The sequence below is a fragment of the Harpia harpyja genome, chromosome 14 (genome assembly GCF_026419915.1).
Source record: "Harpia harpyja isolate bHarHar1 chromosome 14, bHarHar1 primary haplotype, whole genome shotgun sequence".
Taxonomy (NCBI): domain Eukaryota; kingdom Metazoa; phylum Chordata; class Aves; order Accipitriformes; family Accipitridae; genus Harpia; species Harpia harpyja.
In genome coordinates this window covers 13,258,839-13,284,219 of record NC_068953.1, presented here as the reverse complement: position 1 = coordinate 13,284,219, position 25,381 = coordinate 13,258,839, and the positions used below count along the sequence as shown (strand labels likewise).

General features: G+C 46.4%; 1 protein-coding gene across 1 annotated transcript in view; it reads left to right on the top strand.

Moving 5' to 3' along the window:
* Window positions 1–25,381, top strand: part of DNAH9 (dynein axonemal heavy chain 9) — a 210,216-nt gene that overhangs the window by 94,148 nt on the left and 90,687 nt on the right. Inside the window, exons 49-51 of the mRNA XM_052808369.1 lie at window positions 7,229–7,489; window positions 13,424–13,849; window positions 16,795–16,914. Coding sequence (XP_052664329.1) covers window positions 7,229–7,489; window positions 13,424–13,849; window positions 16,795–16,914 — 807 coding nt within the window. The remainder of the gene's footprint in view (window positions 1–7,228; window positions 7,490–13,423; window positions 13,850–16,794; window positions 16,915–25,381) is intronic.

Below are 25,381 nucleotides of genomic sequence, written 5' to 3'. Positions count from 1 at the left end.
CCTGAAGCTGCTCCAAAGAAATGCAGAGCCTTGATGTGAATGAAGGACTAGCAGGTTCAACCCCTTCCATATATATGCTCTGGGTAATGCTGGTGGCATAAATCATGTCTGTCACGCTCAATAGGATACATGCCTTACTGGAGGGTGATGTATGGGCTTTATTAGTGCCTCTCAACTCTGATAGTCTACATCTCACTTCAAACAGTTGCTTTCTTCATGGTGCAGGACAGGTCTTGAGGACACAGGAGGGGAGTGGACATGTTTCGTGTCCCCTTTGCAGGTTTTAGTATCTCCTTTGTAAGGATGTAGCTGAGGTTGAACAGCCAGTAGCAGAGAGCACCCGTCACAACCAGTGACACCAACCAGAGCAATAAGTATGAGCCCTCGCTGCAAAGCAGATCTTACATCTACCTTACCTATGGCGGCAAATAATTTTGCTGACCTGTGGGGTGCTGCTGTTTTTGATGATGCCCCAGTGGTGGACAAGATGGATTAGGCCTATTTTTTGTTGGGAGAAACTAATATGAAACTAAACTTTTGAGAGGAAACAAGTCCCTGTAGTGTTGGTCAAACACGGGGGCCCTTCTGTATTCTTCTGGAATATCTTCATATGGGTGTTATGTTGGCAAGGCCTCTCTGATGAGCCACAAAACAGGTGCTCAGCAGTGGTGGAGGACTGGGGAGGAGATGGGAAGCCACAGCACCTGTGGGTCTCGTAGGTTTTGTTATTGCAAGAAGTGTAAAAGAACGCAAAGTTTGTATCTGGTTAGAGTAAGCCTGGGGCGAGAAGTGCCTGTTTGTGAAGTTGATTAAGATGCAGAGCAGTAAGGACAAATATGTCAAATCTGAATCTAAAATTAGCACTGGGTGCCTAAAATTAAACACCTAAATTATCAGATGTGTGCAATAGTCAAAACTGCTGTTGATTTGAAACCAGAGAGTGGATATTTAGCAGTACTGGAAATCATACCAGAATGTTCAATCTTGAAAATGGATTTTAAAGTCTGAACTTTACATTCACCCATGGAAATGGTTGGTCTTGGTGCTGAGAAAGTGACAAGTCTTCTGTCTCACTCAGATGTGTCATCTCCAGGTTGTGTGTTCATGGTGCATGGAAACAATTTACTGTGGGTTTTTTTTTTATTTTCAAAGCAAAGGAGGAGGATTTTGATACCTGGGTATGACCTGGCTGTGCCTTAGGTCTGAAGACTAGTGCTCCCATCATCAGCATTATCCAGATTCCTGCTGCTTGGATGCTGTGACAAGTTAATTATGACTTTTATTTATTTCTGTAGACTGTTCAGTGTGGCCTCAGCATGAGGGGGCTGTTGTGCAAGTGGTTGCAGGGTACTTTTTGACTTAGCCATTCCACTTTCAAAATAACTTCTCCCCCTCCTTTTACTCTTCTCCCCCACCTGCTCTTTTTTTTTTTCTTTTGAGATTTGAACATCTTAATACCATTGACTTACTTTTCTTCTAAAGAAGTGTTTTCCTTTAGCTTACATGCCTAACCATGTTTCCCTGAAGACAGTGGCTGTCCTCAGTATTCAGAAAAGCAGAAGCTGGCTTCCAGTTATTAGGACATAACAGACTTGGGAAGATGTGTGGGATGAGTCATTTGTTTTTCAGAGTGATGTTCACTGTGAAGAGGTCAGCGCTCTGTTCAGAGCCCATTGCTGAGTAATTTTTAGGATGGCTTTGGTTAATATTGCATCACTGGATTCCAGATTCAAGTCTTGCTTGCTCTATCAATTAATCGCCGACCTTTGTGATGTATTTTGTGTTCTTGAAACAAGGCAGGGACAATCAGATAAAACGAGTCTTCTGGGAGCCTGCCCTCCAGGTTTTCTATTCTTTAATAATTCTTCTCATGCTGTCCTGGTGGTAGGCAAGCACTTCTTCCTTCCCTGTTGGAGTCACAGTACATTACCCTTGAATCTCTCGTTTACTTTGCTCTTTCCCTTTCTACCTCACATTACTAATTGCTTTTCAGATTGTTCTGGACTCAGGAAGCTGCTCACAGGTTTTTCACATTTCTTAGCACTGTTTGGGACCAATTACTGCCCTTTTTGTGGCCCGTAATGATATTCTGTGGGCTAAGGCATGTGCTGGATCTGTCGGCTCACACCTTGATCTGGTTATTATCCTGGTGTTGCCTATGGGAAGAAGGTTAATAGCATTCTCTCTTCTCTTTGGGATGACAATCTGCTGTGATTTTTCCATGCCACCTCAGTCTCTCTTTGTACTGTTATTCTCTTGTAGTTCTTGCTTTCTTCTGCTTACCAGCTACATGTTACCCAGAAGGTATCTTCTGCTTTTACCAGTTTTGACAGACACTGGAAAAGTCAGTGGTGTTTTTCTCACCTCCCCTGAACGTGGTAATGACTTTTCTGTGGTGTGTCTGGATGGTAATTTATAAAGCACAAGTCTGTGGCTGCTCCACTCCAATGTCCTGGCAAGAACCAAGCAGGACAGGTCACTGCAGCACCCTGAACTCCACTGTTAGCTGTGAGAGCTCATGCCTTTGAAGAGGTGTGAATCTCCAATCCCATGCTCTTGTTTTGGACATAAAACTGTCTCTTCCTGCCCCTCCATGTGGAGCTGCTTCTCTTTATTTTTTTTTAGCAAATCCCTGTGGCCCTGGTGGCCTTGTTGTTCATGCCCGTGTCCACGTGTCAAGTGCCCCTGCTGCATGTATGTGTGCCCTGTGCCATTTAGTGCCTTCCTGAGCTCTGTCTTGCAGACTGGTGTGTTTCTGGTATTCAACCTTCCCCTCACATTGAGTGTTCTGGTTTCCTTTACACTGAGGTGTAGTGGGTTGACCTTGGCTGAACACCAGGTGCCCACCAAGCCGTTCTATCACTCCTCCTCCTCAGGAGGATGGGGTGGGGAGAAAATAAGATGGAAAAGAACTCGTGGGTTGAGATAAGTACAGGGAGAACATTCACCAATTACTGTCATGGGAAAAACAGACTTGACTTGGGGAAATTAATTTCATTTATTGCCAATCAAACCAGAGTAGTGTAATGAGATATAAACCCAAATCTTAAAACACTTTTCACCCCACCCCTCCCTTCTTCTCAGGCTCAACTTCACTCCCAATTTCTCTACCTCCTCCCCACAAGTGGTGAGGGGGAACAGGGAATGAGTGTTGTGGTCAGTTCACCACACCTTGTCTCTGCTGCTCCTTCCTCCTCACACTCTTCCCCTGCTCCGGCGTGGGGTCCCTCCCACAGGAGACAGTCCTTCACGAACTTCTTCAATGTGGGTCCCTTCCACGGGCTGCAGTCCTTTAGGAACAGACTGCTCCAGCGTGGGTCCCCTGCTGGGTCACAAGTCCTGCCAGAAAACCTGCTCCAGTGTGGGCTCCTCTCTCCAGGGGGCCACAGGTCCTGCTAGGAGCCTGCTCCAGCACGGGCTTCCCATGGGGTCACAGCCTCCTTCGGGCATCCACCTGCTCCGGCACGGGATCCTCCCTGGGCTGCAGGTGGATATCTGCTCCACCGTGGACCTCCATGGGCTGCAGGGGGACAGCCTGCCTCACCATGGTCTTCCCCATGGGCTGCAGGGGAATCTCTGCTCCGGTGCCTGGAGCACCTCCTGCCCCTCCTTCTTCACTGACCTTGGTGTCTGCAGGGTTGTTTCTCTTACATGTTCTCACCCCTCTCTCCGGCTGCAGTTTCTGTGACCCAGCAACTTTTTTTCCGTTCTTAAATCTGTTATCTCAGAGGTGCTGCCACCGTCGCTGATGGGCTCGGCCTTGGCCAGTGGTGGGTCCATCTTGGAGCCAGCTGGCATTGGATCTGTCGGACATAGGGGAATCTTCTAGCAGCTTCTCACAGAAGCCACCCCTGTATCCCCCGCCGCTACCAAACCCTTGCTGTGCAAACCCAATACATGAGGCCAAATCAATAGGGCTTCCTGGCTTCAGTCTCCAGAATGTTGTCACCTCTTATTTGTCTCCATCAGTCTTCATCCTCTCCATCTGAGCACCAGCTCCAAGGAACAGACATTTTATGACATGATATTTTCTGCACAGTTCTCCTTTTGCATCATGGTGTTTTGCCTGTGATGTTGTTGCATCATGGTGTTACCTGGGATATTGTTGGTAGCCCTGACAGGAGTGCTGTGGAGCTGACCCAAGAATGACCGGGGAAGAGCAACCTGGAAATATGCTCAAAGGGTGGTGGATGGCCCTGCTCCGGTTGTGAATGTTTTATAACACTGCTGGTTTTCATAGGGTGGATTAGGAGTATGGGGGGTGTCAGTGCAAGGAGGGAGACTGTGTGTGACTGTTGGAGAAGTTCTGGGCTGTGACAGGACAGAAGATGAGAGCTGTGGTGGGAAGGTTTTCTGCACACCCTGAGATAATACATGTTAGTGGTGGTCGGGCTTGGCCATCTCTGGGTTTTGCAAGTGCAAAATATGCAATATTTTTAATGGCAATATGAATGAAATATGGCAAGCATCTGAGTTTTTCAAAGAAACAGAAAATAGCTCCGTGTACAAGCTGCCATCCTTTTCAGATGGAAGGTCCTTTTTGGTGTGAGAGAGGGGAAGTTTGAGTATCTTCTGTTACTGTGACATAGAAAGAGGAGAACTTTTCATGCCTTTATTCCTAACATTGCTCTGCCAGGGATGGCTCCACAGGCCATTGATGGGAGCACATTCAAGATTTCTGCTGAGCCTGTGCCTCCCAAAGGTGGTGGCATGAGGCCTCCCTGCTTACTGGTGTCTCATCAGGCGTTTTTATGTCTGAGCATCAGGATGTGTAGGAAGAGAGGAGAGATGGATGTGACAGACTGGTTTTGCTGTGGATGCAAATATAGCATTAAGGGAAACTTGTTTGCTGCGCTGAGGGGGTGAAACTGGAAGAGTAAAGTTCATAAATGTACATTCCCAGTGCCACCCCCAGGACATCACTAAAGATAGTGAGTTTGGTTATTTAGGTGTAGCTCCTGTTTCTCTCTTTCCACTGCACAAACACTATTAAATTGTCCCTGCTCAACTGCATTCGAGCTTTAGCCTCACTGGGGAAACACAATTGTTTCCTTTCATGTTCCAAAATCCTGCTGTAGGTAAGGGAGGCTGGAGGTCATCATATGTCCCCTAGATGTGGTGTGGTCTGTTGGCAGAGGGTCCAGCAGAGCCTCAGGATACATATCACAGCTCCAACTTGCATCATTTCCACTTGGAATTTAACATGTAATCCAAGCCCAGCTGGGCAGGAGCCTTCATAGTAACATACACTTCTGGGCTTCCAAATATTTCTTTCAGGCAAAGCCCTAACTGAATTTCTTGCTTTTTTTAAATTCTGACAATGTTATAGCAAGTCATTTACCCTTCCATTATTGCATGTGCTTGGCTGAAAGCAGGTTTTGTCAGGGCATTTTCTGTTCTCACAGGCTGTGCTGGGGGCTGAGTTTACATCTGCTCATTTTGTAGCACTGTTGAGTGCTAGTGGGTTTTAATCCCTTGCTTGTTTTGTCATGGTTGTGTAAACCCCTAAAGCTCCCATTTGTATGTGTGTCCAGCACATGATTACTGATTTTGGGGCAGAAGGTCACAAGCCATATCTGCCATCAGCGAAGCCTCCCACTTCAATTTCCTGCAATCCCTGAAGATGTGGAGCCGAACAAGAAGCTGCTGCTGAGTTTGCCGACTGAAGGGATTATGTGCTCCTGCCAGCTAGAGTCGTTTGGATTTACAGTTGTGTCTTTGTCCTGGTGAAAACAGCATTGTAGTGCCAGGCAGCAGGGGATGACAATGGATGAAGTACACAAAGAGACTCCTAAGAAACCACTCTCCACTTGAAGCTGATACCGAACGTCAATAGTTTCAGTTTATAAGATTGCAATATGTGCTCTCTCTTCTGGTATAAAAATGGAATTATCAACAAAAGCAAGTGTCTGACTTCCCTTCTAGTAAGTATTTTTATATAGGTAAAGACGTACCCCAGGAGCTCTAAGCAGTCCTTTATGAGCCTGATGGCAGGACAGTGAAAAACTCCATGGTCTGCACAGAGCCTGTGTAAATTCATTGAAACAGGTGCTTTTAGAAAGAGACTTTCTGTCTTCAAGTGAGAGCCATTGTGAGCTCCCCCACCATGCAAATGCTTCACCCTGTTGCTGGAGAGGGCTTCTACCTTGCTGGGTGTGAGCAGATGCTCGGTGGAGCAGAGTGTGAGGAGCTGCCACCACTGCCATGCCTCTTGGCTACCGGCTAGATGGGAGAACCCTTCTCAAGCTCATTTGACATCACATTTTAAACCCCTTGAGCCTTGGACCTCTGACAAGGGCTGTACCTGTCAGCAGATCCCAGTTGTAATCTTTCTGCTGTGAAAAATGCCCCTCCCACCACAAGTCCGTAGGACCTGATGGTTGCAAGGGAACTGATGGGGTGTTGCCTCTGCCTTGTGTGCGTGGGGCACGGGATGGAGGGGTGGGTGAGTGGCAGGGTGCACGTGGGCGAGCAGGCGGCTCGGGGGGTGCTGGTTCCTGGTGCACAGGTCCTCCTCAAAACCTGCACGTGGCAAAATACCATGTGCTCTGTTCTGCTGGTGTCAAGGTTGAGAAGCAAAAGAAGGTGTAGCTGAATTGTAGCACATCTCATCTCCACCGCAAAACACACGTGCGCAGCACATGCACGCCTCCTTTACCAGTGATGTGATGTAACATCAGATTTCATGATCAAAGCTGGATGTATTTGGCTTTATAATGAGACAAGCTTCCTGCAAATGCCTGGTCCATGGTGAGGCTCCTGGGTTGTACAAAAATAATCCCAAGAATACCTGAAATGAAAGCTTCCACCTACTTCCCATTGGATCCTGCTCAAAGCAATGTTTGTGTTGCCCTGGCACCTCTGTCCAGTTTCCAGGCAGAGGCAGTGAGCAGGGGTGGGACAACCTCCTTAGCAGCTCATCCTGCTGGTGCTGGATTCTCCCCTGCTGGGTTCCTCGCTGCTAGCTGGCTGCTTTGGTGTGTGGACCATGCACATGGACTCTCCAGTTGTGACCCAAGCAACCATGAGCAAAGGAGAGCAGCAGTATCCTGCTAACAGCTAGATATACTGCTTTTCTGTGCTGCCAGGGCATTGCTTGCTTTACACACAGGCCCTCCATGCTTTTGGGTACTGCTCAAGCCCACTCGAGTTTGAGTCTGTGCTGCTGGGCAGGGCAGAGAACAGGTTGGTGACTGTCCATGCTCCCACATGTGTTTCTTCCCTCTAGGTGGATGAGCTGAAGGCCAAGCTGGCAGCCCAAGAAGTGGAGCTGAAGCAGAAGAATGATGATGCTGACAAGCTGATCCAGGTGGTGGGGGTGGAGACAGAGAAAGTGAGCAGGGAAAAGGCAATTGCTGATGAGGAGGAGCAGAAAGTGGCACTTATCACCCAGGAGGTCGAGCAAAAACAGAAGGACTGTGAGGAGGACCTGGCTAAAGCTGAGCCTGCCCTGGCAGCTGCCCAGGCTGCTCTGAACACCCTCAACAAGGTAGGGTGAAGATTCCTATGGGAATCCAGTATCTCCCCTCTGCATTGTGGGGGGCAGTGTCATCTGATGGCCCAAGTTCTTGGGCATTGTATTGACCCTCCTCCAGCTTCTTCCCAGCTGGTGCATACTTGGTCCCTGGCGTAACTTGGAGCAGCCACAAGGCTGCACCAAGTTATCCTTTACTCATGGCCATGGAGAACAGGAGGAACTGGAGGTGGGTGCTTCATTTGCACCTCTTCTCCACTGTTGGCTGGCTCCACTGCTCATCCTGCCCCACAAGGAAGGGGAGGTCACCTTACTGCCACCCTCGTTCAGGACCTAGGGAAGAGTGTCTCAGAAGGATCACCACTTCTGTACCTCTGTCTTGCTGTCTGGGCACTGTCTCTGGCTCAGACCTGTCTGCTAGCGTGGAGGAGGACACGCAGGATGGAGGGCTGGGCTCCAGGGCAGGGGCACAGGCCAGATCTTGCTCCAGAATTTTCTGAGGTTGTTACCCTTGAGCTGTGGGGAATGAAAGTGTAGGATGGGAGACAGGAGAGGCTGCCAGTGCTCTCAGGATGACTGTCAGCTGTCCTGAGCGTCCTGTGGCAAGGAAGACTGTGCCTTTAGCTAGTCACAGCAGAGGTGCAGGAGGTGTTGCAGGACAGGTGGGATGAAACCTGAACACCCCTTTATTTCAGTGAGAGACAGTGTCAATGCTGTTTGCTTGGGGTATTCCTGTGCAAGTGCACAATCAGCACAGCGGAAGCTGAGAACACTCCAAAATACCGACAAGGCAGATTTTACTCCCAGCTACACTGTGAACCTTTCTTCCCAGCAGTATAGCTGGTGCTGAGAACATTGCACAGACAGATCTTGTGTGAGCCCCATAGACCTGTGTTGGTGGGTGTGGGGCTGGCAGTTTGTGGCTGCAGCTGGCAGTGAGCATGGGCATCCTCCGAGTTCCCACTTAACCCATCTCCTGCTTTGGAAAGGGGTCTGTAATGGGAAAACTCACATCCCCCTCTGAGTTTGTGGCACAGTGGGGCAAGTGTCTTCCTGCAGCCCACAGCAAATGCCTTGCTTGGCCAAGGGGGAAGACAAGGTGGGGGAAGAAAGATCAGAGATCCAGAGGTGCAATGGGGAGAGTTGGTGACTTCTTGGGCTCCTCTGGGCATCTTTCCCTTGTGAGTTCCCTGCTATTGTAGGGACAAAATGTGGTGGCCTGAGGGTTTGGACTGATCTTCTCCAGCTGTATTGGGGTGGGATTTGCCTTGTCCTCTCTTTGTCCAAGACATTCCTCAGGCCTTGTTGAGTGTGATGCTCAACGTCTGATACATACAGCTTGCCTCCACAGGTGCACTCATAGGGTGGCTTTTGGTTTGACACAATAAGTGATGGCACAGAAGTCTCATTCCATGTTTGGGCTTATCCAATACCACGGCTTCTTGGGTGGGGAGAGGACCTGTTCTTCAGCAGGGTCTGTGGGCCAGGCAGTACACTGTTGTGGATGATGGGTAGTTGGGTACCGAATGTGGGGTGACCTCTTGGTAGAGCCATATGTTGCTGCAGACAAGGTGACTCCGAAGGAAGATGCGACTGGGGAAATGTATAACCAGGAGATAAGGACTGCTCTGACTGCAGGACACTAAATGGTTTAGGGAAGGCTTTTGGTACCTTGGAAAGTTTTTCCTCCAGTGGCACTCCAGGAATTCCCGTTTGGAGCCTGGCACTTTGAGATGTGCCCCAGAGACACATACCTACAATTTATCTTGGTCTGCAGTTCACACAGCATCCTGGAGCAGCAGCCTCTGGCTTCACCCAGGGCAGAGCAGTGGCCACGCACCAGGTGCAGCTAGAAAATCAGAGTTATTCCCACAATCACAGCAAGGCATGGCTCAATCATGCCTCAAACCATGGCTCAATCATAGCCCTGTTGAGAGAGAGGAAAGCAACTCTGAGTCATCAGGAATGGGGTTTCTGTTTGATTAGCTTTCAGGAAACGTGGCTTTGCTGCAGAGATGTGTTGCTTTGTCTCTTGTTCCTGGAAGGGAAAGGACTGTACAAAGGGAAAATATTTGTCTCTTCATTAGTTTTTGTTTCATGCTGGAGTTGCAGAATATCTCATTAGGCAAAGATTAGGGAGATGCTGGGATTTTCTCTAGGGACCTGTAAAGCAGCAATAGCAGAGCACTGGAAGGCATGGTCTCCCTTACCTTCTGATCAGAAATGCATCAGAGAGCTTGACCTGCTTGCTGACATGAATAATCAGCAGTATTTATGTGTGTATATATAGTTTCTCCCCAATTATCTAAGCCATCTTATTTGGACAGCACTGTTATATGCAACATTAATAGGGAAAACAGTGAGAAAAGCTGCTGAGTAGAATGCAGTAATAAATATATATAGTCAGCTACCAAGGAGGTCAGTAAGTATGTGGATACATGGACATTTCTGTGCTGGTGTCACCTGCTAGTTTGAAAGAAGAGCAGCCATGTCCATTTGGACTTGTATCTTTTGCAGATAGGCTGCATGGAGAAGGAAGCAACAGGGGATGCTTTTACATTAATCCCAGGTGAAGGATGAGTGAGGCTTGTCAGCAGACAGCTGGTTGCCCTTGGTGGGATGAGTTTGCCCGACTCACCTGGATGGGACAGCTGCTCTAAAGCCGTGTGCCTCTGCCATTGCTGTGCGGGAACTGGGCTGGCACCCAGGCTGTCTGTGGCATTACATGGGGGCAATCTGAGGTCTATGCAAGAGAATGGGCCGGGGAGGCTTTTTGCCAGTTCCATGATTAACAGGGCACTAACTCAAGGGATCAGCCTTTCCTGGTAGGCCAGAGATCCCTCATGAGGTTTGCATCTGGAGGAGGGAAGGAGAGTGGAACAGAGAAGCGCAAGTGGAGCGGAGGAGCATTAGGCAGCCATGGGTAGACCCATTGCTCCCAGAGGGATGAAGCCATCAGGGCAAAGCAGAGCAGGGGTAGCAGTTAGCAAGGTGTTAACCTCTGACATGGGCATCTGCAGCAGCAGCAGCTCATTTGAATTCCCCAGGGCTGCGTGGCAGGTGACTTGAGCAAAGGGGGCACGCCGCTGCTGGAGGCACTGCCATGTCGCTGTGTGCTTGCTTGCACAGCCCCACAAGTTTCCAGCTGGATGGTTTCCCATCCCCTCCTCCCTTGCCACTGGCTGCAAAGCAGTCTTGTGTTTGGTAAAGAATACTATAGCCCCATTAAACCAAAGTTGCTGTTCATCATTCATTACTGTCATCAGAGCGGCTGCTCTTCATGAGACACTTCCCAAGCAATGGTAGTTATGAGTAACAAGTGCATGTTATTTTTTTTGGTACTCAAATTATTCCAGCAAAACTGAAAATACTTCACCTGATCAGTGTGTGATCAGTCGCAGCCTGGCTCAGCCCAGCTTCAGGTGGGCAGTGGCCGCACTGGGGAAAGCTGCTGCAGCCACTTGTCCCCTGCTTTAGTGTTAATGCCTTGTGCAGGGTTTGGTGGCAGTGCGAGTGCCCGTGGCAAATTGAGAGGCTATTTAAGGTGTTAAAAAGCGATAATTACATAGAAAAAAAGAGATAATTACACATATTTTTTATATATATATATGTGTAAAAAAGGTAATTATTATACGGACCATGATGAATGATGTGGGTTATGATAGACCCAGCACAGAATACCTGCAAAGTAAAAATGTAAACCCAGACCTGATTGTGAGTTTGAAAACTCAGAAAAACAGGGTTTAGAGACAAAAATGCCATTTTTGCCTCTTACAGTGCAGTTTGTCTGCTCACCCTGTGAGTGCACCTGGCCTCTTTCTCAGCAGCCGCATCCCCTGGGCCCTAAGGACTGCAGGACATGAGGCTCAGCGGGTCTGATGTTTCAGCATCCTCATCTTTTTGTGGGGGGTGGGAACAGGAAGATCATGGCACACGGAATCTGGGACTGCCTTCCCCTGCCAGTGGATCTCTGCTTGGCACAAAGCACTTTCCAAGAGGAGGCAGCAGCTGTCCTGTGGAGACAGCTGGGCAGTCTGTGCCCCCTTGGAAAGGAGGATGGTGCTTGGCCAGTGCTGCTCAGTCTCTGCACAGGTTACAGTGAGCAGAAGACAGTGACAATATCAGAAGAAATGAAATTCCCGTGCAATTACCTGCAAGGGATATCCCCTGGAGATGGTCCAGAGGCATTTGAGGATGCCATAGTGGCTGGTGTTCCTGAGGCAGGTGGCAGTGTCCTGACTGGTTTCCGTCCCACGGATACTCTGGTGTGCAGAAGAATTCAGAATGATTTGTTAAAATGCAACCAATTGATACCATCAGGGAAAAGGGCAGAGCTCCTTTTACCTGGTACCCAAGTTCATCAGCATGACACTCACCATGGACCTGGCTTACCCTCTTCCAGTGATGCCAGAGACTCTCACAGTAAGGAAGGAAAGTGGCCACCCCATGCTGCTGAGATCTTCCTCAATCTGGCTGGGACAGCATCATCCTCTGTCCCATTCAGAGGGGACTGTTCCTGTCATGTCACGGAAGGGCTCACCTCCCAAGGAAAAAGCAATAGTACCAGCTCAGCATCCCATTTCCACTGAGATGCAGGCTATTAAACACAGGCTGCTTTGCCAGAGGCCTCCCAGCCCCCCCGAGCACCAGCACCCTGCACACGCGGGGCTGGGGAGAGGCCAGGTAGTACAAGCTGCGCAGGACGCTTGGGATGGAGGAGGGCACGTTGGGGTACTCGTCTGTGCTCACGGTTGGCTCCGTGTCATTGAGCATGTTAATTAGAGACGTTTTATGCTGGAAATGCACACAGCTCCCAAAGGCCTGTCTCTGTCAGCTCGATCATTAACAAAAGCTAAAAGCAAGCAAAGACACATTTAGGAATAGGTTCATAGCAGGTACCTTTATCCAAAAAATGGGTGCTCAAAAGTATCAGACTATCCCACATTGCTTCCAAAGACAGAAACTGATAGAAGCAAGACAGCAGAGAATATACATTAAAAGCTATTCAAAACTGATAGAAACAGGAACTGAGAGAAGTTCATAGATTTTTCTCAAAGTGGTGTTAAAACAGCCCTTATCCTTGTTTTGACAACAGCATGTCATCTGAGAGCAGCTGATTTACCTGCGCTGTTTTTTCCTATGCAAAAGCTAACTTGCATGTGTGTGGTGAGAGGATTTTAGGTGTCAGCAGATCAAACCCTCAGCACCGCGTTGTTGCAAGTTGCAAGTGTGTTAGGAAATGTGTGCTTTCTCCACAATTCAGCTTTTTTCACTTAGGTTAAGATTCATCCCACTTAATATTAGGGTCTTGCCAAAACCACCTGTGTTGGTAATGGAGGAGGTGGGAACTCCCCCTTGGACGGGGTGTGCCCAGAGATGAGCTGATTCTTGTGGGGGGACTGCCTGTTCACCCCAATGACTGCTCTCCTGCTGAAGGTGCTTGCTTAAAGTGCCTAAATTTGGGCTGGATGATGGCCCCATGGAAACATGGGTGCAGCAAGTAATTCAAATAAGACCTTAATGCATGGATGTCTGGCACAGGGAGTAGTTGAGCATGAAGGGAAGATCTGCAAGGCAGTTTTAGAGGGGCTGGAGGCTATTTATAGAGGTTATTATTTGGAAAGGTTTCCTTTTTCCTTATCCTGATCTTTTGAGAGGGCAGAAAACCTCCTGCTCCCCCAGGCAGCAGGGCTGGCAGCAGGGAAAGCGTGGGGGTCTGGGGAGGAACACTGTGCTGTGCTGGCCCTGGGTGGGATATAAGGAGCTGGATGCAGGGAATTGAGCACATGTGCTGTAAACATGCATAGCAGTGATTTAAAGGCAGTGATGTTCAGGCCAAGAGAAACCTAATTTATCAGATTGATAGCTTGGGAGCCTGACTTTGTTAGTGGAAAAGTAAAAAGAAAGCCCATTCATTTTTGTCTAACAACCTTGTTTTCCCCTTTTCAGAAGAATCTGACGGAGCTGAGGTCCTTCGGGTCGCCGCCTTCAGCTGTCAGCAATGTCACTGCGGCCGTGATGGTGCTGATGGCCCCAGGAGGAAAGATTCCCAAGGACAGGAGCTGGAAAGCAGCAAAAACTGCCATGGCCAGGGTGGATGGCTTCCTGGACTCCTTGATCAAGTTTGACAAGGAGAACATCCACGAGAACTGCCTCAAAGCCCTTCAGCCCTACTTACAAGATCCCAAGTTTAGACCCGAATTTGTGACCACCAAGTCCTATGCCGCGGCCGGCCTCTGCTCCTGGGTGGTAAACATCGTGCGTTTCCACGAGGTGTACTGCGATGTGGAGCCGAAGCGGCAGGCTCTGAGCAAAGCCAACGCAGAGCTGGCGGCTGCCCAGGAAAAGCTGGCCAGCATCAAGGCCAAAATTGCCGTAAGTGCTTATCCTTTGGTGGGACCCATCACGCTAGTCACTGCTTGGGAGAAATCCTCAGCTTTGGAGAAAGTTGCTTTTCTGCACTCATGTATTTTTAATGGAGGGGTGGGAATCCAAAGATTGGGTAGATTGTAGTCTTTTCTATCCCTTTTATTGCTGCTTTCTACATTTCATCTGTTCTTCTCCAGCCTTGCTTACAGCTTAGGAGGAAGGCTAATTATTAATTCTTATTATTCCTACCTAATTTTTAAAATGTAATTTACCTCGACTCATGGGTTCTCAGAAAACTCATTATCTCAAACCAGTATGTTCCTGGTATGCTGCACAGAGGCAGGGAAGAGGAACCGGAGGCTTTCAGAGTGCTGGTAGCACAGAGCTGGGCTGGCTCCCCACGCTGAGTCCCTGGCGATGGGCATGTTTTGCAGGATGACGACTGCTCTAGTAGGAGCCTAATAATTTGTCATGGCACAGCTCCCTGTCAGCATATCTTATGCATTATCCTTATTTAGATTTTTGCTACTTAAAAAAAAAGAAATTAAAAAGATCACTGAATAGAAGAAATTACACTGTGATTAGGAGTGCATTGCTACAGAGAGTAGCTTCTAGTCTTTCTCCTTTTCCTTTGGAAAATTATCTCTGTGTTAAAAGACATACTGCCTTTCTCCCCCCCTCCCTCCCTGGCCAATACCTGCTAATAGCAAAGTGTGGAAAGCAGCTCAGGGGGACCCCACCAGCCCGTCCCTCAGACGGCAGCACAGCATCCCATCACTTGCTGTTCTTCAGGTCCCTCCCGATGCTTGCACTCCCAAACCTGCCTTTTTTTTAAGGTGCTGGGGATGTGGGATTCCTCTTCATGAGTGGCTGTGGCTCTGATCCTCTGTGGCTGTGCTTTTGTACTGACACCACAGTTTGTGCAAAATCCCTGTTAATAATCAAGGTGTGTTGGCAGCCAGGCTGACAGTTTTGTCTTTAAATAAGTGATTTTGAGATATGCACCTGGAGAGGGGCAGCACAGTCCCTCCAGCTGAGCTCATCTGAGTATTCATCTCTTCCACCAGCACATCTTCATGTTAGAAATACGTAACTCTCTTGATGCCTCCTAGGGCTTATTATTCTTAAAATCCTTACTACGCTTCTTAACTAAAAATATAAAAAAAATCTCCAGAGCTCTCCAGCAGCCGCTTCCTGCTCCAGATGAGAGAAGGGTGGGTACAGCACCTGAAGCAGGGATGGATTTAGAGGTCTTTAGCCTCTAATCCTCCCATCTCAGATGTGAAATATGGTGCTGGGGAATTTTTTTCATCCCTTTATGCTTCTTGTTTCCAAAGCTTTTAATGCCTGAGCTTTTCTTTTTTCTTTCTTTTTTTTTAAAAGAAGTGAGATTTTGTTAAAGAAAATGGCAGTCTTTGGGGAGATGATTGGTACTCCACTGGCATACACTTACAAAACTGACTGATTTAGGTGAGTTTTCCCCTCTGCAGATGGGTAGTGATACACTGCTCAGCATGGTGGTGGATGTGGAGGTATATCCTTGCTTATGAAGCTGGGATATCTTGGATACCTTCACTGATGTGAGGCTGATTAATACCTGCTCACAACCAAGCCCCAACCTGTCACATACCCATTTTCGGTAATAAATGAGACTATTCTGATTGTCAGAAACACGAAGTACCTTTCCCTCTCCTTTGTCTGCCTGGGAAATAAGGTTGCTACGAATCTGGGGAGGGTAGATGTAAAAGCAAGATGTATACTCACAGTTGCAAACAGATAAATTTGTGTGTTGCTGTAGAGTGTGTCTGGTGGGGTACTACAGGCTCTGTTCTTCATAGCTCATAGATACTCATTTATCAGATCGTGCTTGTATAATGGGATTATTTATATATGAGCATATGTATGCACATACAGTCACGTGCATGCAGAGACAGAAACTTTTTGTGTTAGTATTCCAAAGCAGGTGAAGCAGAGACTGCTTTGTGTTTTCCAGTATCCAGGAGAGCTGCATATATCCCTAATATAATCCTTTTTCATTTTCAGGTTTGTTTCTAGTGTGTAGCTCAGCGTTAAAGTGATTTACAAGCAGTTTAGCCTTAAGCAGTTTGCATTGGGTGTAGATAAAATCAATTATTACTTCTACTTCTCTTATCAGAAGTGAAGTGCTCCAAGTGCCTGTGGGAGCCGTTGATTTGTTTTAGACCAGAGTGTGAACAGCTCTGTCCAAGCAAAGTGCTCTTTTCCTTTTTCTCCAGGTGGTCTTTCTGCCCCTTCTCAGCCCGAAGCACTTTGCAGCTGACCTGCATGTGGGATCATCCCACCTAGTGCTGGTTGGGCTCCTCTGCAAGGAGTGTCCCATGGCACAGGCTCAGGCAGCTTTAGGAGAAAAACAATTTTATTGACTTGTTTGTTGTATTCCCTTCTAGAAACAGGGTGCAGGAGGTGTGGCTTGGAGATTGTTCAAGCATAGCTCCAGCTGCTTTAGGAGCCCCTTGGGGATTTGAGCACAACTTGGTGAATCAGCAGACCCTCAGAGACTGGACTGAGACCGAGGGGGCTGCAGCATCAGGAAATACAAAATTCTGTTTTCTTGGCTGCCCTGCTTATTTCTCAGCCATAGCACCGGTCATTGGTACTTGACCCTAAGGACCCCCTTTCCCAGTTTAAATTCACACCAGGGCAGACCCCCAAACAAATTAATTTTCTGTGTTCTTTGCCTCTGCCCTGTGCCAAGGATGTGAGTTACAAGCATGTAAAATAGCACAGCACATCGCTGCTCCGCACTGGCTCCCGATGCCGCAGTACTGTGTAGGGGCTGCACCCTGGGTGCCAACCTGGGCAGCGTGAGTTGTGGTGGAGCTGGGTCAGCCCTGCTCACAGGGTGAATCATCTCTGGAGAAGGGTTTTCCTTAAAAATGTGCTGTTATCTTCTCCTTTTTTTTCCTGTGCAGCGCCTCAATGAGAACCTGGGAAAGCTCACAGCCAAGTTTGAGAAGGCCACTTCAGACAAACTCAAATGTCAGCAAGAAGCTGAAGCTACAGCATGTACCATCGCTCTTGCAAATCGACTGGTGAGTGTCAGCAGATGCAACTCTGATGGCATGAATGGGAGGTATCAGGTGCTGCTGAGATGCGAACCATGTGCACACAGTACATTACATCCTCTAATTTTTTTGGAATACATTTCCTGCACTGCAGCAAGTTTCAGTAATGAAAATGATTTTGCATTGGCTGTTTTCATACATTAGGGTAGGCACTGCTCATATTTAAAGAGACTGGCTATACTCTCTTTACAGCTCTCATCTCCTTTTTGTTACTTAAATGTATGAACAAGTACTGATGGGCCAAGATTATATGACTCAAAAATCATATCGTAAAAACAAAGGCGGGAATATGCCAGTAGCTTTGCAAGTTTTGAAATGACAAAAAGTTAATAGTGAAAAGCTCTAAAAAAGCAGTACATGTCCCTGTTATCAGTCCATCGGTATGCATCACAGTCTGTTGTATCTTCAAAATATGCAGCTTCCTAGTCCTCTGCAGGGGCAGTGCCCTTGTCACTGCTTCACAGATAAGAGACTGAGAGATAATGTCTTCTGTTCACACTGTCCTATAAGCTGGAGCCCCAGCTCACATCATATGCTGCAATTGCCCTTAAAACTTTGTTTTTTGGCTTCTGCACTGGCTATTAGCTTGGAGCAAGCCAGTTCTTCCTCCAAGCAAGGAAAGAGAGCTGCAGGAGACTGTCCTGTGCTTGAGCTCTGCCCTGGCAGGCAGTGGGGTTGGAGCTGGTCCCGGCAGCTGGCTCTGCTGACTTGAGCTTACTCTCTAGCACACGAAGGCAGCAGTGATAGTTGTCTCAGTGGAGAGCCCAAATTGTTTTATGCTTTTAAAACATCTGACTCTGGCTGCAGGGAAGATGCAGATAGCGGTTTGGACTTCTCTGAGTACAGACTTAGGCAGTGCACTCCCACATTGCTTCTGCTGCAGCTTTTGGTGCATAAAGTGCCTGTCCAGCCCTGTTTTGGGTGTGGGATGTGTGCGCAGCTCGGCACGTGGCTCCTGCCTGAGACCTGACAAAACTCACTGAAATGCATGGCCCCTTCCTTGTGACCACATAGCCTGGTCTTGTAGCAGCACTGACAGAAAAGCTGCTGTGCTGCCCTTCCTCCCAGGAGCAGCAGAGGTGTCATGTCATAGAGAAGAAAAAGATAGCCAAATGGTTAAACTTTTCGCTTGGGACATGGAGAGTTGTGCTCAGTTCTGTATTTTTCTCCATTTCCTACTCTCAAACCTTCTTAGGTGATCTTCAGCAAATTGCTTTAGCGTGGATTTTTTCAGAGCTGTTTATATTTCAGGGGGGTTTTCATGGGCACATGAAAAAGGCTGCACTTAGTGGGGCATCGAATTGCTCCTGAGAACTGCACAGTCTCCCTGCTGCATGCTTAGGTACTGGGAAACTTCTAAAAAAACCTTTCATCTTTAATCTTTGCTTGCCTCCTTTGGAAAACAGGAGTGCAGCACCACTTTGCAGGCAAATGCAGTCAGGACTGTGATATATTCAGATACAAGGGGTCAAAGACAAACAGCAGAAAAGTCCCTTCCTATACTGATTTAGATCTCTCTTATGCAACCACTGCAAGATTTTTATGCTTTCATGTTCTTCAGGTTAAATCTCACTGAATGCTTCCAAAACCTTTAATTAAGACAGGAAAGTAGCTTTTTCATTTGAAAGAACCATTTATGTTTCTGGGGAGATTTTGCAGGATGAGTATTTCCCTGTGTCTTTCCACAGCATAACAAAATCCTGTTTAACATGTGATGTGGAGGTAGATTGTGGCTTACATAGGAATCAGTAAACACAAAATACAAGAAGAAAATGTTTCATGAAAAAGAAACATAAAAATGATGGATTTAGTTCTTTTCATATAAGTATACGTGTAAGTGTATGCTTTACACTGAATACAGCTTAATTTCACGTCAATTAGTACCACTGTAACAAACAGAACATGATTTCTTAAAGGTGCATGCTTAGCATGTGAATTATTGGCTTAAAATGTGAATCTTCATTCAGGTACAACTGTGATATTGTGATAAGGAAAAATTGTGGAATTTGGGTTTGTTCGGGTTTTTTTGGCATAGCTATATTAACAAAATGTCCTTGTAAAACAAAACGAGCAAATATTTTAACAAGATAGATTGTCACCTATGATGTATGTTCCTACATGATTTTTCAAGTTTAATAATTTCCTTTAAAAGAAAGTATTTTGATTCTGAAATCAAGTTAAGACATAGGAATCAAGTTTGAGAAAAACTTTGGTTGCAGTTGCATTTTTTGCGATGTTGTATGCATTAGTCCATGGCCCGACAGCACTGAGTTTGTGTCACAGGCAGTATAATCTCAGTGAAGCAACAGGAACATATTTGCTTTTAGGCATGTTCTTTACCTTACTCATTAACTGGGACTGCTCACAGGCTGAGGGTCAGCACCTGCTTAAAAGCAGTACTTGTTCACGTCCTTGTCTAAGCCCACGTGCTGGACTATATCCTTAACTGTTAAATACCTTAGCATGTTTTTCATTGTTTAGGCACAGTCTTGATGATTTATTTTGTATAGCATTTTAGCTGCCTTGGCTTCAAAGCCTCGCTGTTTCTTTCCTCTTGAAATGCTTTGGATGCACTGGTGACTGGTTTTGGAAAGAAATCTTTCCCTGTCCAGGCTTCAGGAGAACCACAGCAGCAAACTTTGAAATCCTGAAGCCATTAAAGCAATTAGGAAGTGGTTATACACAAACTGCTTTTCCCACCCCGCTCTTACTTGTGCGAAAGGGAGAAACCATGCGTGGCTCTGTCCGGTCACCAGTGGGTGACATTGGCCACTCCCCTAGTTATTTCCCTCTCTTATATATACTTAAAATGGGAATCTTTAGGTGACTGGGTTTCAAGTCTCTTATTGAAGCAAACTGAAAATGGTAAAAGTAAAAAGGAGGATGCGTTAGTGTGCAGCCTGGCGTATGCATCAAGAGAACTGGGTGGAGGAGGGTGGTTTGATTTTTTGTGGGTGGATAAAGGACATCATGCAGGTATAGGCTTTCCACTTTGAATATGACTGTTATTTTTCAGCCCTGCCAGTCCTTGCTGAGGTTTATAAGCCATTTTCATTTAGATTGAATTTGGACATCTGCTCAAATACGGTGCATTGCCACCATAGTGGGGACCGTGATTACATATGTCCTCCTGTGCTTGCGAAGGTGATGTCCAGGGAGGCTGGAAAGCGGTTTTGCTCTGTGTTTGAAAGCATGGAGAGCTTCCCCAAGCTACGCCTGTCTATGTGCATAGATGAGACAGGCTAAACGTTGTTTTCTCCATAGTCTGCCAATGTTGTTGCCTTCTACCCCCTGGCTGCTGCCAGGACGCACTCTCTCCCAGGTTGAAACACCCTTTCCTTTCATCATTAGAGAAAAAGCAGAGACACGTGGAAGCAAATCTCTATTCCTGCATCTAGGATCACACAAACTGAAGCATCATACGACTGGCACAGTCGTTGCAGTGGTGAGGAAGATGAGTGCTGGGCAATGCCCTGGATTCTGCTAGAAAAAAGCAGTGTGGTTTTTATTGATCTCTAGCTGGTAAACATCATGTGCCGCACTTGTGCTGGGTAAATTTTTCAGCCTGATGGTCACAAGAATTGATAACAGATAAGAGGCTGAGAGCTTGGGGAAGCCAGTGTCAACCCTGGGCTTTTATAAAGCAATGAAGGATCCAGTGGGTTTGTTTGCATTCTGGTTTTGTCTATGGCTTGCTGAGAGATGAATATACACATGTACACACAAACACACAAACCACTTGACAGTCTCCTGTTGCTCCAAACAATGTGCAGTCTAAAAAAGAGTGCAACAGCAAACAAGGGAAGAAAACCAGATATCTGTCCTGTTCAGTGCCTGCTGCTGCCACATCTCCAAATGCAAAGATTCGGAAAGAGATTTGAGTGATGCTTGGAGCTCTCCTAATGCTGCAAATAGGGTCATAAATTATCTTTCTGCTGCTCCCTCACTCCCAGCCCTCTTAACCCTACCCAACTGTGCCAGAAAAACACTGGAAAAGATGAAAGACATAGCAGCCCCCTTAGTAGTGCATGAGCCACCTGGACAATGCTTCCCGCAGAGACCCTCCGTGGCTGTTGTCTTGGGACTGGAGTGTAGATGGAGGGACTGTCACATTCAGCTTTCCAGCCCGAGGCTTGGAGTGGTGACTAGTTTGCTGGAAGGGTTTAATCTCTTGCTGCCACACTGAGGGCTCCAACTTTCCGCTTGCATGGAACTTTTTGCAACGCAGCCAGAAACGCGTTGCATAGACAACTGCAGGCGTGTGCTGTCCTGCTCCTGGAGTCAATTAAGCCTCGGGACCTGCAGGCAGCATTAGCCACTGATGGGCAAAGTCATCCAGACTAAATCCAGAAACTCTGTCTCTCATTTCACGTGGGAGACGAGCGCAGGCTCATCTGTCTCACAGGTCTCTGCTTACTGTGGATCATATGGAAAACAGTAGAAATGATTAGGATCAGTTATGATTTAAAAGCCTGAGCAAGGCCAGGGTTACTTCTGCTGGTGGAAATTATTAGAGTCAATGCAACTTGTTGGGAGAGGAGGAGTGAAGCACTCAGTCCCTGGGAAATCAGCTGTCTGCCTGTGGCTGAGATAGGAGCTGCAGCAATTGTATTGTGGTTTAACAGAGAATCCATTCACTTAGAGGAGTTTTTATTTAGAGGGGAAATCTTAGCATGCTTGCTATAAGATGGAGAGAAATGCTGGAGGAGCAGGGACGCCGCATCCCAGGCCATGTTGGTCACATCTCCTCCCTGCCCCATGGCCTGGGAGCAATGTGAATTGAGACACTTTTGGGTTCCTTGAAGTGCTGTGCATCTGCAGGACAGAGCTGCTGTGGTGAGGAGCTGCTAGTAGGCATCGTAGCTGAGGGAGCACTGAACACAGTCAGCTGTAAATGCAGACAAGAATAAGTTATGTCAGTGCCAGTTCCACTAGCTGTTTTTAAAGGCCTGGTTAGAAAGCACACAGCTTGCTACTACTGCTGTCAAAAATGGATCACTTTTGCAGTGACTATTTGCATGCCAACTTACTGTTGTGCAATGCACACTGTCTCCTGTGTCATCTCTGGCTTTGATCTAGGAATAGATCCTGACAGCCCTTACTGATGCGCAATTTATTTGACATCCAAGATGTGTCACCTATGTGACTGCGGGCAGAAATAAATTCCCAGACTTTGAAATAAACACATTTGAGGTTGTATGAAGAATACACCTAACTGAACACAGATAGTGTTGCTTTGGATTGAAAAATGAACTGGGGGATGAAGGCAAGCTTAACTTTTACAGTGCATTAATTTTAGTTTGGCATCTCGTGAACTTCAGATGACCTGAGGAAGATGCTCTAGGATCCAAGGGACAGGGACCAGGGAGTGTCTAGGGATCTGTGCACCAGAAAAGGGAGGATGGCTGATGGGTGGTATTTGTGAGTGGATATGTGCTAATGTGGCAGATGAAATTTAGTGATGAGAAATGCAAAATAATGCATGCAGGGAAAATGAACTGTAATCATGCATTTACATTGATAGGTCCTAATTGCACTATTATCACTCACAGAAGAGCTCTTGGAGTCGTTGCAGAGAGTTCTCAGAAACAGCAGTGTGGTACTCGACTGGGGGAAGAAAGGCAAATTGAATATTAGTAATTGGTAGGAAAAAATCAGGAAGCAGAAGTTAAACAATTGTTGTATCAGATCTGTCGGTGCCTACGTCTTGCATGCTGAAGAGAGTCAGGTTACCCCATCTCAGAATGCTGTAGGTGACCTAGAAAAGCTGCAACAAAGTATATAACCACTTCCATATGTGAAGAAAGGAAATAGATTAGGACTCTTCATTTTGGAAAAGAGACTGTGTACAGAGGATAGATGTGACAGAAGCCTATAAAATCATGAATGGTATGCAGGTGGTGAATAGGGAATGATTGTTCACTATCCCTCATTATCAAAGAGCTAAAGGTAATCAAATGAGATGGCTTTTGATTTGCTACTTGCTAAATAAAAAGAATTCCAATGACTTCTAGTATCTGAGGTGGAAGACACCTGGGATTTCTTTAGGATACTAAAACTGGAAGTAGTGTGTGACCCAAGCAAAGGAGAAGAAAAGACCCCTAGGACATAAGTGGATAAAAAATAACCTCAAGAAGTTAATTAGGGGTATGTAGACACTCTACAAGTATTAGGAAAATCAGATCAATAAAGACATCTTGGTGTTAGAGGCTATGGGAGTAGTATGAGAATTGATCTCAGGGAGGCTGGAGGGAAGACCTATAGGTACTTCATCTATAAAAACTGCAAAGGAAGGATAGAGGAAGTGGACATCTATGCACTGTTACTGGAGTCGAGATCAAGGATAATTTAGGTATGATCCTTAAAAGTAAGCAGTAACTTAAAAGTAGTGCTTTGCTTCTTTTTCAACAAGTAGGATTATGTAAGAACAGATATGCAGGCTGAGACCAGGGTCTGTCCAGCTTCAGCTGGACTCCAGCAAATGTCCAGAACAGAAGAGGAACAGAGCAGGTATATCCCATGCTGCTTGATCCCTGATATTTTCCAGCCTTTGTATGCTCCACTTCAATGAATGTGGCTATAAGACAGACCTGTAAGACTGAGAACACAAAAATGGGAATTCCCACAGTTAAAGAGGAAGCATGACTGTAGTTGAAATAACTGGATGGTCTGGATATGGGAACCAGAGGAGTAGGACGAAATTCAGTAATACAAGATGCCGACGTAATTATGGATTTATAACAGATTGTTTCACTCTAAACCAAGAGCACATTGCCAGGGCTTTGCCCTACACATCATGTAGCCCTAAGAAAGGCAGATGTGGTCCTAATCATATCAAGCGTAGGCTTTCTAGCAAGGCTAAGGGAATATCAGCATGCGCCGAGATCAGGAAAAGGCACTGGGGAAACCTTCTCTGCAGCTTTGTGAGTAGAATGGTGGTTCATGTTCATGAAAGAGTAACTCAGCTGGAACAGGTTTAGGGACAGCTCTGAGGTTGAAAGGGGCAAAGAAAACCTGTGGCCTCTCTTTCTGCTCCTGGAAGGAGACAGACTGCCCAGAAGGCAGTTTTCACTGATTTAAAGGGGCAGATTTGTCAAGGCAGAAAGGCCATCAGAGGTATTTTTGCAGGTGTCTGTTAGTTCTTGTGTTCATCAGAACAATCATAAACGATCTGGATGAGATGGTGTGTAAGCAGGTCACACCATTTCTCAATAATATGTATACAGTAATGATGGAGACTGTCTGTAAAGAATTGTAAAAATTATACCAAGTGATAGAGGTATGAAATGCCAGGTAGATAAATGTAAAGTAATGTATATTGGAAAAATTATTTTTTACTTTACATGCCCTGTAAGTGATGCTGAGCTAGTTATTATCATTCAGGAATGAAATGATGGAGTTAAGAGTTCTGTGAGTATGTGAGCTCTGTGCTCCCAGAGGCAAAAAACCCCTCAACAAACCCAAAACTCAAGCCAAAATTGAATGTTAGGGTTTATTAGGAAAAGAAGAGAGAACAAACCAGAGAAAAATCACAATCTCTCTATATAAATACATTCTAAATAAATCTTGAATGTGCAGCTGTACCTCTGCCCCCTCTGCTGTACCTCAAAGGATGTAGTAGAGTGGAAAATGGTGCAGAGAAGGTAACAATAAAAAGAAACTGGATAATAAAGATTACATCATTCAGTAAAGATAAAGATTGCAAGGACAATCAAAAGGCTTCTTCTGTGTGAGGAATTATTGAATAGGCTAAAGCTCTTCAACCTCAAAAGGAGACAGCAGAGCGGGTATCAAGGACTTGAAATCATGAGTGGTATGGAGAAGGTGACGCGAGCATGATTATTTGCTGTTTTTCTACTGTGCAAACCTGTTTTAGCAATTGAAAAGTTCAGGCAGCACATCAAAGGATGTACTTTTTTTTACAGAAAGTGTAGCTAAACTGTGTATCTCCTGGCCACAGGATGCTGTAGATGCCAAAAGGTTGGTTGGTATCCACGGCAGCCTACACTCAGTGATGGAGGAAAAAAATAATCAGTGGCTGTTAAGCACAAAGATATAAGCTCTGTTTCAGAAGGTCCTTATACCTCCAGTTGCGGGATGCTGGGAGATTATGTCAGGAACAATTCCCAGGTGCTCATTTGTATAGTCTTCCCAAGTCATCTGCTAATGGCTGCTGTCATCTGACAAGATGCTGAAGGAGGTGGACCTTGAGTCTGGCTCAGTAGAGCTGTTCCTGTGGTTGTGTATTTCAGAGGGGAACTAGATCAACTTTTTTTGCTTAGCCAAGCAGAGCACATTCCCTAGAAAATACTGGCTGTTTATGAAAGCATCTGGAGGTACACATGATGGTGAAAGGAGAGGTGTTTGAGCTGGATGACAGTGTCTGCATGAGAACCCATGGCCTAAACTGGCCAGGAGTAAATTTGTGTTGGAA